The 13,227-nt window shown below is 45.6% G+C and overlaps 1 protein-coding gene across 4 annotated transcripts in view; it reads right to left on the bottom strand.

Moving 5' to 3' along the window:
* VGLL4 (vestigial like family member 4) overlaps positions 1 to 8,229 on the bottom strand; it is a 141,038-nt gene extending 132,809 nt beyond the window's left edge. The window contains exons 1-2 of one of the 4 annotated variants that reach the window (XM_081072647.1): positions 6,850 to 6,864; positions 4,588 to 4,641 (exon numbers count right to left, since the gene is read on the bottom strand). In XM_081072647.1, coding sequence (XP_080928773.1) covers positions 4,588 to 4,613 — 26 coding nt within the window. In that variant the 5' untranslated portion in view covers positions 4,614 to 4,641; positions 6,850 to 6,864. Of the gene's footprint in view, positions 1 to 4,587; positions 4,642 to 6,849; positions 7,105 to 7,899 lie in introns of those variants that run through there. The other 3 variants (XM_081072650.1, XM_081072651.1, XM_081072649.1) reach the window with 3 other exon arrangements.
* Between the last annotated feature and the right edge of the window lie 4,998 nt (positions 8,230 to 13,227).

A 13,227-nucleotide genomic window follows, 5' to 3' on the forward strand; every position in this document is an offset into this window, starting at 1 on the left:
CTAATTCTCAGACCATCCTCTCTGTTGTTCCCGCTAAAAATATCAAAGCATTTGTGCAATGCTTTTTTCTTGTCACACTTTACCATCTGTTAAATCAGGAGAGCCAGAACTTTAGCTTCAGAAAACCGAAGGTGGGACACTTTCACTCTAATCAACAATGAATCACTGAAAGCTGTTTTGTTCTAGGCTCTACTCTAAATGCCTAACACTAAATGTATGGGCCAGCTAACCTCTCCAGGACCAAGTTTCCTCTCTTAAAGAAAATCATAGTAAATAACATTGCCTACTTCATAGGTCCTACGCTTGGCATGTGGACTAAATGGTATAATGTAACTAAAAATGCCTTGCAAACTCAAGTAAGAAGTATATGTTCTCATTTACCACTACAACCATCTTATAGCTACAGAACATAACACTTTTCCAAAACGCATTCACATAAATTACCTCATCGTATTCTGTGAGTTGACCAAATATGATTATTAGTATTCTCCCACAGATGAAAAACCAACATGCCAAGGATATAAGTGACTTCTTGAAGAAGCTAATGCTGGAATCCAAGGCTCCTGACTCACCATCCAATGCTATTTTTACTCTTCTTAAGCTGATTTTCATAAAGTCCTTCTGGAGAAAAGCACAGTTATTTAGCATAAGTTATAAGAACAAAAAAGTTAAAAAAAAACAAAAACAACCTTCCCTCAGCAACCGAGGCAAACTGACAGTCTGCGCCCTTTTCCCTGCACTTTGAGACATATATCAGGCCAATAACATGATGGCTTCTGAAGGAAGCAAGCCCTCTCCTTCCATCATAAGAAAACCATGCCATATTTTACTTTCCTTGAACAGAGACAAGTATGGAATCACATAAATAGAAACCAAGGCAGGTAAGGTGCTCACACCTAGTCAGTTGATGGTGAGAGTGGGACAAACAACAGAGACTTCAGAGCCATCAGATTCCTGGGGCCACAGCCACACGAGAATTAAACAAAAGCCCTAAGGACTTCAGGCTCCAAGAACAGGCTCAGTAAGAGGAAGGATGGCTTCTACTTAGTCACGCTCAGAAAACCTGTTAACCTGCAACGGATAACTGTTAAGATTATCCAGCAGTGTCCAAGAATTCAACTTAACTCGGATACTATCTACCTGGAGATGGAATCGGATCCCAAAGGTTAAGGGTTCAGCTCCACAAGACTGCCCTCCACTTCAGACACCAGTCACAAGCTAAGGTTGTCACCTGTACTTCTGACTGACTGGCTATAAGTTCCCACTGGCTATTAGACCCCTTCCTTGGGTTCAATTAATTTGCTAGAGCAGCTCACAGAACTCAAGAGAAACATGTTACTTACTAGATCACTGGTTTATTGTAAATGGTAATAACTCAGGAACAGCCAGATGGAAGAGCTTCCATGCCCTCTCCAGGAGGGCCACTCTCCCCGAATCCCCAGGTGCTCACCAACCCAGAAGTTCTCTGAACCTCATCCACTTGTTGGATTTTATGGAGGCTTCATTACACAGGTATGATTGGTTAAATTGATGGCCCTTGGGAATGAATCAACCTCTAGCCCCTTCCCCCTCCCTAGAGGTGGGGGCGGGAATAAAAGTTCCAACCCTCTAATCACTAGGTTGTTCTCCAGATAACCAGCCCCCATCCCCAGGTGCTTCCAAAATTCACTTCATTCTCATAACAAAAGACACCTTTATCACTCTCTACACTCAGGAAATTCCAAAGGTTTGGGGAGCTGTGAGTCAGGAATTGTGGATGAAGACCAAATGTATATGGAAAATTTATTTTAGTCATCTGAATGACCAAATATATATTTCTTATAAATCACAATATCGCAGCCACATTCCTAAATAGAAGCCAGCCCGTATTCAAAATAGTCTTTCAATAGTCATACTACCAAAGATACACCATAAACAGAGGGACCCTTTGCTAGTAAAGCTTTCCTTCTCTAGGCATGTCCCAGGAATGAATATTGACCCCCATTGCCATAATTTGAAGCACCACACCAGGTACAATATCAGGAGGACCCAGCCAGCTTCCGCTGACATCCAATTTCTTACTTCCACACATAATCCTTCCTGAAAATTCACTTGAAGGTCAAATGTCTAAAATTTGAACAATATATCTAACATGTTCTATGCTTATTTTCAGCGAATTAAAAATTCGTGTGTAGGGAGGGGGGCTCACAGTGTGAGGGATATAAATGATGAACGTCTAAGTAGTACCTTGTCTTGTACACCTGAAACTAATAAATTAAAATAAAAAAACTAAAAGGTAATCTAAACTCAACTTTTGAAAAAAAAAATAAATGTGGAGCCTACACCTGTGGAAAAAAAAAAAACACGTGTGTAAAATCCCTAGTTAGGCTTCTTTCAGGTGCTTGCCAACTTCAAGCATAAGCCCCAGAATGAGAGCCAGCTCTGTCGGCAGCCCTTCCATTGTCTTCGAAAACTAAACAACTTGGTAAATTGATAGAGGTATGCACCCTTCCCATAAGGGTTAAATGCTCCAACCCCATCCCTCCCCCCCACCCCCCGCCCCCCGAAACCTCAGCGGGAGGCAGATTTACAGGTTGGGCAGCCATCAATCTCTTCTTTTCCAAAGTGGAACACATTCGGCTATCAGGAACCAGGTAATCTCAGATGTCTGCCATCAACCCAGCTGTGCCTACTGCTCATCTCCACCTCCCATCACATCAACAGAGACTGTGGTCCCAGTTAGCTGGGGCTGAAAGAGGGAACCACTCTGGATGGATATCCCGGAATGAATAGTCAATCAACCACTTTAGGTTTTCTGACACTAAAATAGCCCAGGACTTGATTCTGTTGATCTCCTCAGCCCCAGGGTTGGGTGCAGGGGAAATGACAGAAGAGGGTAAGGATGTGATATTTAGTCTGATGGTCCTGGCAATAGGAGCTGCCAAACAGTGCAACCATGCAATAACTAAAATCCTTAGTTATTATAAAACACAGTTGGGTGTCAGTGTAAACTGCATATGCACAGACTGTATGAAAGCTGACCATGGGTCAAGTTGAGGGCCATCTATGCAGGCTGAAGCTCTAAAAAACGAAACTCAGGTTACAGCATATTTCAGGACCTTGATGTCAGGCTGCATGGTGCTGATGTACAAGTTCTTACTGCTGACGAAAGTTCACCCATCTCCCCAAAGTGTCCCCTGGAAAGTAACTGTATGGTGGGCCCAGACTGACACCACTGCATCCAACTGGGAAAAATAAAATTCACATCTGGACTTTTTGAGCAGCCTAACAATTCCCAACATGTTTTCAACACTGTCGTCACATAAAAATAAACTATCCTTTTCGTTCTCATAGTTAGGCTATTATGAATCTGTCTCTTCATTTTCAAGACCTCGGCGTGTACAGCACCACATATGAAATAGAAGAAGCTTTAGCGTTTTCAGTTTACTACAAATATGCTTGTTCTTGCCATTTATTTTATTTGGATATTGAAATTAACCATTCACAAGTACTGAGATGCCACATTCTCTCAGGGACTTATTATCCCCAAGAATGAGAGACATAAATTTGCATCGTGGTCCAACTTGGCAAACTTCCCATAATATCCCAGGTCTAACTCTCCACTGTTCCAAAATCTCAACTCTCAGCCTATTAACAACCTAGATAGTCTTCGAACGCATGACACCTAGTATCATTAGGAAGCACTCTAGTTATCAACATCAATCAATTCTCGTTACTCACAGTAGTGAGGTTCTGTAGTCTTGGCAAACAGCGAAGACTGAACCATTACTCCTAGAGGAAAGATATGGTTAGGTTCCTGCGAGCCTTTGTTTGCAAGGTTTTTGTCAACTGATCGATACATAACCTTGTTTCAAGAGTCTTTCTGTTTAAAGACACCCTCTTTAATATCTGCTGTTGATTCACTAACATTAAACTCCTGCCAACAGCACTGTAACTCCTGCCTAAACAAAGTTTATCTAACGCACACAGTTTTTCCGTAAGGCACATCACAGCGTCCTTGCTCTTAGGAATACTTGACAACACTTCAGTATTATGCTTGGGGGGCTATTTTACACAGCAAAACCACCAACAAAAAGCCCTCAGATGAGAAAAACATGGCACTAAATGGACCGCAAAAGCACACCTGTTTATAGTAGCAGACCTTAAACAAGAAAGCAAAGCACTGACTGCCTTGTTTGACCTCAGCTGGGAACATGCACTTCAGACTCAAATTTTTCGCCACTCTGCATGTGCATGAATGACTGCAAAAGTGACACAAATACTGATTTCGAGATCACAAAGAAATTGTACACAAGTTTACAAATACGAAATACATGAATAAGAATAATGAGATCAACTGTGTCTATTTATCACACGTGAGGCAGGAGATACAAAGTACAAAGTTTTCTTTCTTTGCAAACTAGCTATTATACTGTATCCCAGGTAGAAAGCATTTTTCTGGGGTCAGCACCTCCCACATACACGCCTTCCCTTACTACGTTGGCGGTTTATACTATCAAGATTTGGCAGTTCAATTTCTAAGTTGTTGTTGATGATTTTAACGTGGAACAGATCCTACATGGCTACAGATTGATTAGCAGCACTCACTTCTCTCTTCGATTAAGCTCCCACATACCGATTCATCAACTTTAGATAGGCTCTCTAAAAAAATAAAAAACAAAAATAAATTTAAAAAAAAGTCACAAATAAGCCTCAGTTCACATATCTTGCAAAAACTTATTACAAAAAAATAATTCTCTTTTGCCAGGTTCTCATAGCAACAGCTTATCTAACACAGGCCAAAAACAGACAACACCACAGTGTCAAAATTTTAGTTACATTAGAATTTTCCAATGTATTTTATTTTTGCCTCCTGAACTTACAAGTCTATTTTATTAAATATATTGAAAGTTGTAAAACATTTATTATGGTTATTTTACTTATTATTTTATGACATCAAAATTATCCTAGAGATACCTGGAAGGGACACAAAGTAAAAATCTTTTGGATTTGTTTTGGCAACCACCAGAGAGGTTGGTAACAAGGCTGACTTCATAAGGAGTTAAAAAAAATTTCCCATTACAGAACTTTTGAAAGTGAAAGTTTTAGTTTCATAATAATCAAGTCTATAAGAAGTGTTAGAGTCTTAAGGTATCGTTCTAAATCAGTTGAGGGGAGTGGTATCGACTGTTTGTGAAACTCTCTCAAATCTTCAAAGACATAAATAACATAACATAGAATACTTTTTAAAGTACACATTATTCCCTGTAATTTCTGAAACTCTGTGATATATTGAAACAGATATTGTCATCCCCCTACACAGGAAAATAAAACACAAAGGTTAAGTAGAAATAATTTTTCTGGTCACAAACTTACTCGGTGACAGAGACAGGACCTGAACTCAAGTCTCCAGAAATAAGCCAGAGCTGTTTTTACTACAATACACACAGAGTTTTGGAATGTAGTCCGTGGTTATTTATAGCAAATTATTTTCTTAATTGTATTGTGTTTTGGTCAACAGAAAAATTAGTTTGCATTCCCTTCCAAATGGAAAGCAAAGGCAGACTGCCCAGAAGTGTGAAAAAACAGTGGCAGGAGAAACCAGTGTGGGATTAAAATTTTGCCAAAGTGAGACAACAAATTGAGGGGTTTACACCATTTTACCATGGGGGGAGAAGACTTTTCAGCCAGACGCAACAGGAAACGCACAGAAAAAAACACACAAAAAACTGTGTCTTGATTACGAGACAACAAACTTCCTAGGAAAGTATTTCTAAACCCATTATTTAAAATTAGAGCACTGAGATTTAGAGATGATAAATCCAGCCCTCAGGCGTCGACCCCAAATCTCTCCTTTAAACTACCCACGCTACTCCCCTCACAGTCATGCGCAGACTTCATTAGCTGCAAGCAGGAAACAATGAACGTTACAAGTCTGTAGACTCAGAGACTAGAGCAAAGAGTTAAAGTTCGGTATGCTAAAATGCTATGCAAAACTGACCTTTACGAATAGGAAAATTAACATCTAACGTGTCTTTGATTGTTCAGAGGAAACAAATGAGAATATTCATTTTTCGTCAAGGTAGGTTTGGGTTTGGAAAAAGATATTCAAACTCTACAAACCCGGCCAGAGTACCTTTCAAACTAAGGGGGCAACCAGCTGCTGATAAAAACTAGAAGAGCAGCGTTCACCCCCACCCCCCAGGCTGCTGGTTCTTATTAACCACAGAGAAGGAAACACCACGAGCAAACCTACAGCACCCATGATCAAAGTGAAACCGATTTTTTAATCATCTAGTTTAAACAGACGAACACATGCCAGTAAAGCGCATAAAACTAAGTTAATAGCCCTAGCAAGTACTGTCATCCTAACCAAAGACATTTCAATGTCTCAGTGTAATGAATCTAAGGAGACTTGAAGCAAAACAAAAAAGGAGAGACCTCTGCTTTTCGGCGAGGCCTGCACTCGGTGCAGGAAGCGTGTGCCGTTTTGTTTGGGGGAGTGGGCAGGAAGTATACGGAGGGGAACGAGACCCGTCCCGGCTGCCCACCCGCAGCCGTCCCGCAGTCCCGCACCACAGCCCTCCTGCGCATCGCCAGGACCAAAGGGGATGCTGGGCACCGGGCCCCCTCCCGGGCCCCGCGCCCCCGACCCCCAGGACGCCTTTCACTCGGGACCCCTACGGGAGCTGGACCTCCCCCTGGGGAGCCCAGGCGCTTCGGTTCCCACCGGGATCCTCCGGCCGCCTGGTCCCCGCAGGAGGACGCCCTGGGTCCCGCTCCCCATCAGCCCACACCTGAGCTCCCGCCACGCCAGCCCTCGCCTGGCCCGGGTCCCGCCGCCCGCCGGCCGGGCTCGCTCGCACTCACCGCGGGGCGGCTCTGGACGCGCCGGCCGGGGACCAGCCGAGCCCCTGGGGGCAGCGGCAGAGGCGGGGCCGCGGAGCGCGCGGAGCGCACTGCGGGGGCGCGCCGAGGCACAGGCGGGCTCGCGCCCGCGCTCCTGCACCGCCTCCCCCCTGCTCACACCCACACGCACCCGCGGACGCGAGCGCGGGAGCCCGAGGAATCCCTGGAATGAGGGGCCGCCCGCTCTGTCCTGTGCTCCGCCGGGCTCCGCCGGCCTCCGCCAGGCCCGCCAGGCCCCGCCCCACACAGGCCCCGCCCCCACACAGGCCCCGCCCACAGAGCAGGTGGGGCCCAGCCCAGGTGCGCCGGCGGGCGGGGGGGCGGGGCCAGGCGCGCGGCGAGAGGCTCGTTTCCCCTTCCCGCCCGCCGCACCTACCCCACCGGTGCGGACGCGCTCGGGCTGCGAACGGCCGCGAAGGGCCCCCGGGAGGGGGCGCCAGTCCCAGAGGGCGCGTGGAGCCAGCGTATCCCACACATCACGCCCTCAAGGCCCGGCCGGTGGGACCACACCTTGGGTGCACATGCACAAATCCAAACGAACCTTTCGTGCGCTCCCAGGTCCCTGCTTTCGGGGACCGGGCACGTTCCCCACACGCACACAACTGGCTCTCGCACCCAGTGGACACAGCACACGTGACACCGACGTCCACGGTCGGGCCACACTCTGTACCCACTGGACTAGCCGCCCCTTAACCTCCACAGCCCGCCGGTGCCAGCGCCTTCGAGCCAGACCTGCGGCACTTCAGCTACTCTCGGCTTCTGGCCCGCACGGCCCCGGCCTCCCGCGCAGACCTGCCGGGCGAGCAGCCCCCGGAAGAGCGTACAAGCCCTCGGTCACCTAGGGCGCGGCGTTCACAGCTGGTCACCCGCGGGACAGCGGCGCACGCGGCGCCTCTCGCCTCCCGGGGCTCCGTGCGCCACGGGTCGCCTACCTGGGACCCCACCGCACCCTCTCGTTACCCACACACCCCCCCAGCCACGTTGGCCAGACAGGCCGGCAGCCACACGTACCTGAGGGTACAGGTCGCACTGGCTTGGGAAGGTGTGTGCTCAGGTACCACTGAGATCAGAACGGCAGCTGCAGTCCAGGACACTCAGGCGCGGCTCGGTTTATTCCCATTACAGGATTTTACACTCCACCAGGAGACACACACACACCAGGCTCGGAAGCGTCTTTCCTCCCCCTCCCTCGTCCAGAGGAGGAAATCAAAACAGTGTGGAAGGGAGGGAGCAGAGGAGGAAGAGACTGAGAGCGGAGTGGATAGCGTCCCCTCCAACCGCTCACACACCAGTGTTTGCTGTGTTTGGCAAACTCCTGGAGTCCACAACCCAATCTGCTCTGAAATGTGCCGGGGAGGGGCCGAGGGGAGGAGGTGAAACATTTCTAATTGGTGCAGGTTCTTATTACAACTGCAGCGTAGACATGTGACCACGAGAAGAAAAGGCCTGTCTTTAATTTTTTCCTGTCATTCTCTGGAGATTTAGTGGTGGGGGGTGGGGTGGGGTGGAGGCCTGATACTCCCCGTCCCCGGCAGCTCTTGCCCCATTGTTTTCTCATACTGCCACAATTAAGAAAACATTTGCTTAACATATCCAGCCACTAACTTCATAAAATAAATAGTCAGAAACTGGACTTCCTCTGGTTTGCTTTAAATGGCTTCATGTTGCTCGCCTCCTGGCTGTTCTCAAACATCGGTCATTATGAGGAGCTCGTACTGTAGGGCTTTCCCTGGGAGAGGTCTCTGCTGAGAGGGAATGATAACCATAAAAATAAATATCAGCTTACATTAATGCTGGGGGGAAATTCTTCGCAGTCTTCAAACTGTTTTCCCATCTATTACCTCATCCAATCTTATAAAGTCACAGCATATTAACTCATTTGATTTTAGCCCCTCTTGGGTAGCAGGACAGGTAGGTATTCATAGCTCCATTTTACAGCGAGATTAGATGGTTTACCTAAAACAGGTAGAGGCGTGGTCTGAACCAGAGCCTGCGTCTGTCTGGTGGCCTGTGGGACAAAGCCCCAGAAAGCAGTTTCCAGGCTCTCTGCCTCACATAGAAAGGTACTGGCTCAGGTAGTAAATGGCCATCAACTGTGATCAGATGGCCAGCAGCTGTGGCTAGTTGGCCGTCAGCTGTAACCCGTAAGCTATTGGCCACTAATATAACTGCTGTGGCTACGCTAGCAGAAGGAAAATGGGGGCTAGCAAGAGCAGATTGCAGAGAGGCTGATGCCACCGGTGAGAATATAATGATATGATTCCCCTACTACGGCTCAGTGGGTATTCCTTTTTGGCCTCATCGTGTCCTGCGTTCTTATGTGGGGAGCACGACCAGAGACCCCACCTGACACCCCGCACGACATGGCCCCTTGTGAAATTAACTCTCCTCCAATCCACACAGGGCCACTATAGATGGGCAACCCAGGTGACAAGTTAACCCAAGCATAACTGCCCCTGGTTTCTTGGTTCCTAGATTAAAATTCACAGATTAAAGTTGGGAAGGCTCCCCGTCTTCTCGAAGATATTTTTTTTATTAAATTTGTTGGGGTGACTTTGGTTAGTTAAATTACATAGGTTCCAAGTGTACATTTCTTTTTTTAAAAAAAAAGATTTTTATTGGGGAAGGGGAACAGGACTTTATTGGGGAACAGTGTGTACTTCCAGGATGTTTTTCCAAGTCAAGTGGTTGTCCTTTCAATCTTAGTTGTGGAGGGCGCAGCTCAGCTCCAGGTCCAGTTGCCGTTGCTAGTTGCAGGGGGTGCAGCCCACCATCCCTTGTGGGGAATTGAACTGGCAACCTCGTGGTTGAGAGCCCACTGGCCCATGTGGGAATCGAACCGGCAGTCTTTGGAGTTAGGAGCATGGAGCTCTAACCACCTGAGCCACCAGGCAGGCCCACGTGTACACTTCTATAATACAAATATATTTTTACTTAGACTCCATGTTGGTTCATCAATAGTCTCAGACTTGGGTAAAAATACTGGGAAAGATCATAAACAGGAGGTTTTCACCTAGCCATATTAGTACAAGGAATGAGAAAAGAGTGAAGACTGCTTGGGCAGATTTCAGGAAGTGTGGCAAGATAGAAAAAGGGTTTTGGATTCAGACAGACCTGGATTTGAATCCAAACTCCACCTCCAATTCGTTATAGGACTTTGGGCATGTTATCAAGCCCAGTTTTCTCATCTGTAAAGCAGAGATAATAATTCTTACCTTGAAGAGCCGTTGCAGGGACTAAGTGACTGGGCTGAATGTTCAATGAATATTCACATCTCCTGCCTTCTTTCTTCCTGCGTTAAATCCAGTCCTTCTGGGGCAACTTATAAGTAGGCACTCACCTTAATCATGGAGGAATAGGAACATGATTTGGAACAAGTAATGCAAATGAATAATGATAGCAACAACACTATTGCACTTTTATAAAGAGGCTCTAGGGGTTACAAAGGGTTCCCACATATCATTATCTCATTTGATCTTTATGACAACTCTGCCATCTGTATGCTGCTAAATGATTTACATTTTGGGGTCAGTGTGGAGGTCCTAAAGCTTCCTCTTTAATTTCCATCACAGCTTAGCGTGAACCTTACTCTACAGATAAATCTTGGGGACAGAAGCCCTTTTCTCATGGCTGTGACCAGTCTTCGACCTTTCCAAGGATTCATCTCACTGCTTCCCTTACCTCAGCATTAGTGCGACTTTGCTCTGGCAACATGTAAGCATGACTGTTTTAGTCTGGCTGTTTTAGTTGTGCAGAAGAGAGAGACTCAAATTAACATAAGAAAAATGGGGTGTGCTGTCAAGATGTGAACTGGAACAGGAATGTGTCTGATACATAGAATATTCACACAATGGAATATTAGCAGCCTAAACAAAAGACGTAGCAGCCTAAACAAAAGACGTACAGTGGTGGTGACCTGCAACAATAGGGATGAATCTTGACAATAGTATGTGAAAAAAGTAAGTTCCAAAAGATTACATACAGCATAATATCCTATTGGTAATGTTAAAAATAAACTGAAAAATGATTGTAGGAGTACATATACCTGCAATAAAGCTATATAAAAAGGAAGGGAATGATGATTCAAGCATTCAGAATAAGGGGTACCTATATAAGGGGACTACATGGGATGGATGGGACAGAACCATTTGGTTAGATGTAAGTTATTGTCAAGGTCTTAGTTTTTGAGTGATTGGGTTCCAGGATTCACTATTAAAAATACCACTTAAGTGATATTTGCACAACAATGTGAGTGCCACTGAACTACACATTTAAAAATGGTTAAAATAGTAAATTTTGCTATTATATTTTACCACAGTAAAAAAATATAAGAAGCTAAAGGGGAAAATGGGCAAATTTCTACAAGCAAAAACAACAAGAAAAAATTTCTTAAGTAGTTAATTTAAAATGTAAAGGCAAGCTGTACATGGACCAGTGACGAGTATGCATTTCAAACCAAGATTTTGTAGATGTACCAAAAGTTTTTTTGTTTTTGTTTTTGTTTTGTTTTTCTAATTGGGGAAGGGGAACAGGACTTTATTGGGGAACAGTGTGAATTTCCAGGACTTTATTGGGGAGCAGTGTGTTTTTCCCAGGACCCATTAGCTGCAAGTCAAGTTGTTGTCCTTTCAATCTTAGTTGTGGAGGGTGCAGCTCAGCTCCAAGTACAGTCATCGTTTTCACTCTAGTTGCAGAGGGCGCAGCTCAGTAGCCCATGTGGGAATCAACCAGCAACCCTGTTGCTCAGAGCTCACACTCTAACCAACTGAGCCATCCGGCCACCCCAAAGTTTATATAAAAAAAAAAAATAAAAGTAGGCTGGCCCGGTAGCTCAGGCAGTTAGAGGTCCATGCTCCTAACTCCAAAGGCTGCCGGTTCAATTCCCACATGGGCCAGTGGGCTCTCAACCACGAGGTTGCCGGTTCAACTCCCGCAAGGGATGGTGGGCTGCGCCCGCTGCAACTAGTAACAGGCAACTGGACCTGCAGCTGAGCTGCGCCCTCCACAACTAAGACTGAAAGGACAACCACTTGACTTGGAAAAAAGTCCTGGAAGTACACACTGTTCCCCAATAAAGTCCTGTTCCCTTTCCCCAATAAAATCTTTTTAAAAATAAAATAAAAAATAAAAGTAATCCAGAAGGAGAAACAAAGTCGGCCCTGAGTCGATCATGGTTGAAGCCAAGTGACGGGAGCAAGAAGGATTGTTATGCTGTTCTGTCTACACTTGCACATTGTTTCAAATTTTTCATATCAAAACATTAAAAAGTTAAAAGGAAAAGAAAGTGCAAAGGACAAGAGGATGCTCTATGGACCATGATTCTGCCTCCTGCCTGGGCCACACAGTCATTGGCCAGACTCCTTCTCTGTTTCTCTGTGCGTCCTCCCCATTTAATTCTTTCTCATCTCTCCTCCAAGGAGCTTCTTCCTCACTTTGGCTCGCTTATTACTCCCTACTACCCCTTTTGGCTTTTGCTCCCACTGGTAACTGACTCCTTTCATGCCTTCATAATTCAAATTGCTCGAAGAGAGAATCTGATTCTTCTCTTTTGACTAATCCATAGAAATGGCTGCAATCTGATCTACCTTGAAGTCGTGTGTCCATGACACTCCGTGAAGTCAGGCATGGTCCAGTGATAAGAAATGAAAAGACATGGGGAGAGGTAGAATTACAGGGTATATAACATAGCCTGGGGGGCGAAGGGGGGACCAGGACCAAGACTGACGTGACCAGTGCAACACATTGAAAGATTGAAAGGCTCTAAGGAATTCAGTTATGTAAGAATAAGATGTTTGCCTTTTCAATTGGTCCTTATGATTTTTTAAGGATCCCCAATTAGTATTGTTAAAAAAAATTCCACACCAAGTTTCCAATAAGTAGTTTATTTTTCAATTTGTCTTTCCATGTCCTACCAAGGGGTGAATAAGGGAAACATCAATGGCTGCCAATCTGAAATGCTGGTAGTGTGCATAGACTCTTACTGTTCTCAATGCACTAACCTGTCAATGAAGAATGTCTTTTTCTACTCCATGTCCCCCTTCGCTTATGATGTGCTCACATGAATCTCCTGGTCTTCCTTTCTTCCCTTCCCTCCAACTTGTTCCACAAAGAAGGCAGAAGATGTAGTTCAGACTCAGTCTCCAGGAGATAGCATGAACCCAGGGAAGTCATTTTACACTTCTGGGTCTAAGTCTCCACGTCTGTGAGGAGCTTAGACCAGATCAGGTTTAGCAAACAGGTTTCATCTTGAGCACCAACTCTGCCTGGAGCCTGTCTTCAGAAGGACTCTGGGGCTGGGCCGATGGCTCAGGTGGTTGGAGCACCGTGCTCCTAATGCGG

Source organism: Rhinolophus hipposideros (assembly GCF_964194185.1).
Source record: "Rhinolophus hipposideros genome assembly, chromosome: 14".
NCBI lineage: Eukaryota > Metazoa > Chordata > Mammalia > Chiroptera > Rhinolophidae > Rhinolophus > Rhinolophus hipposideros.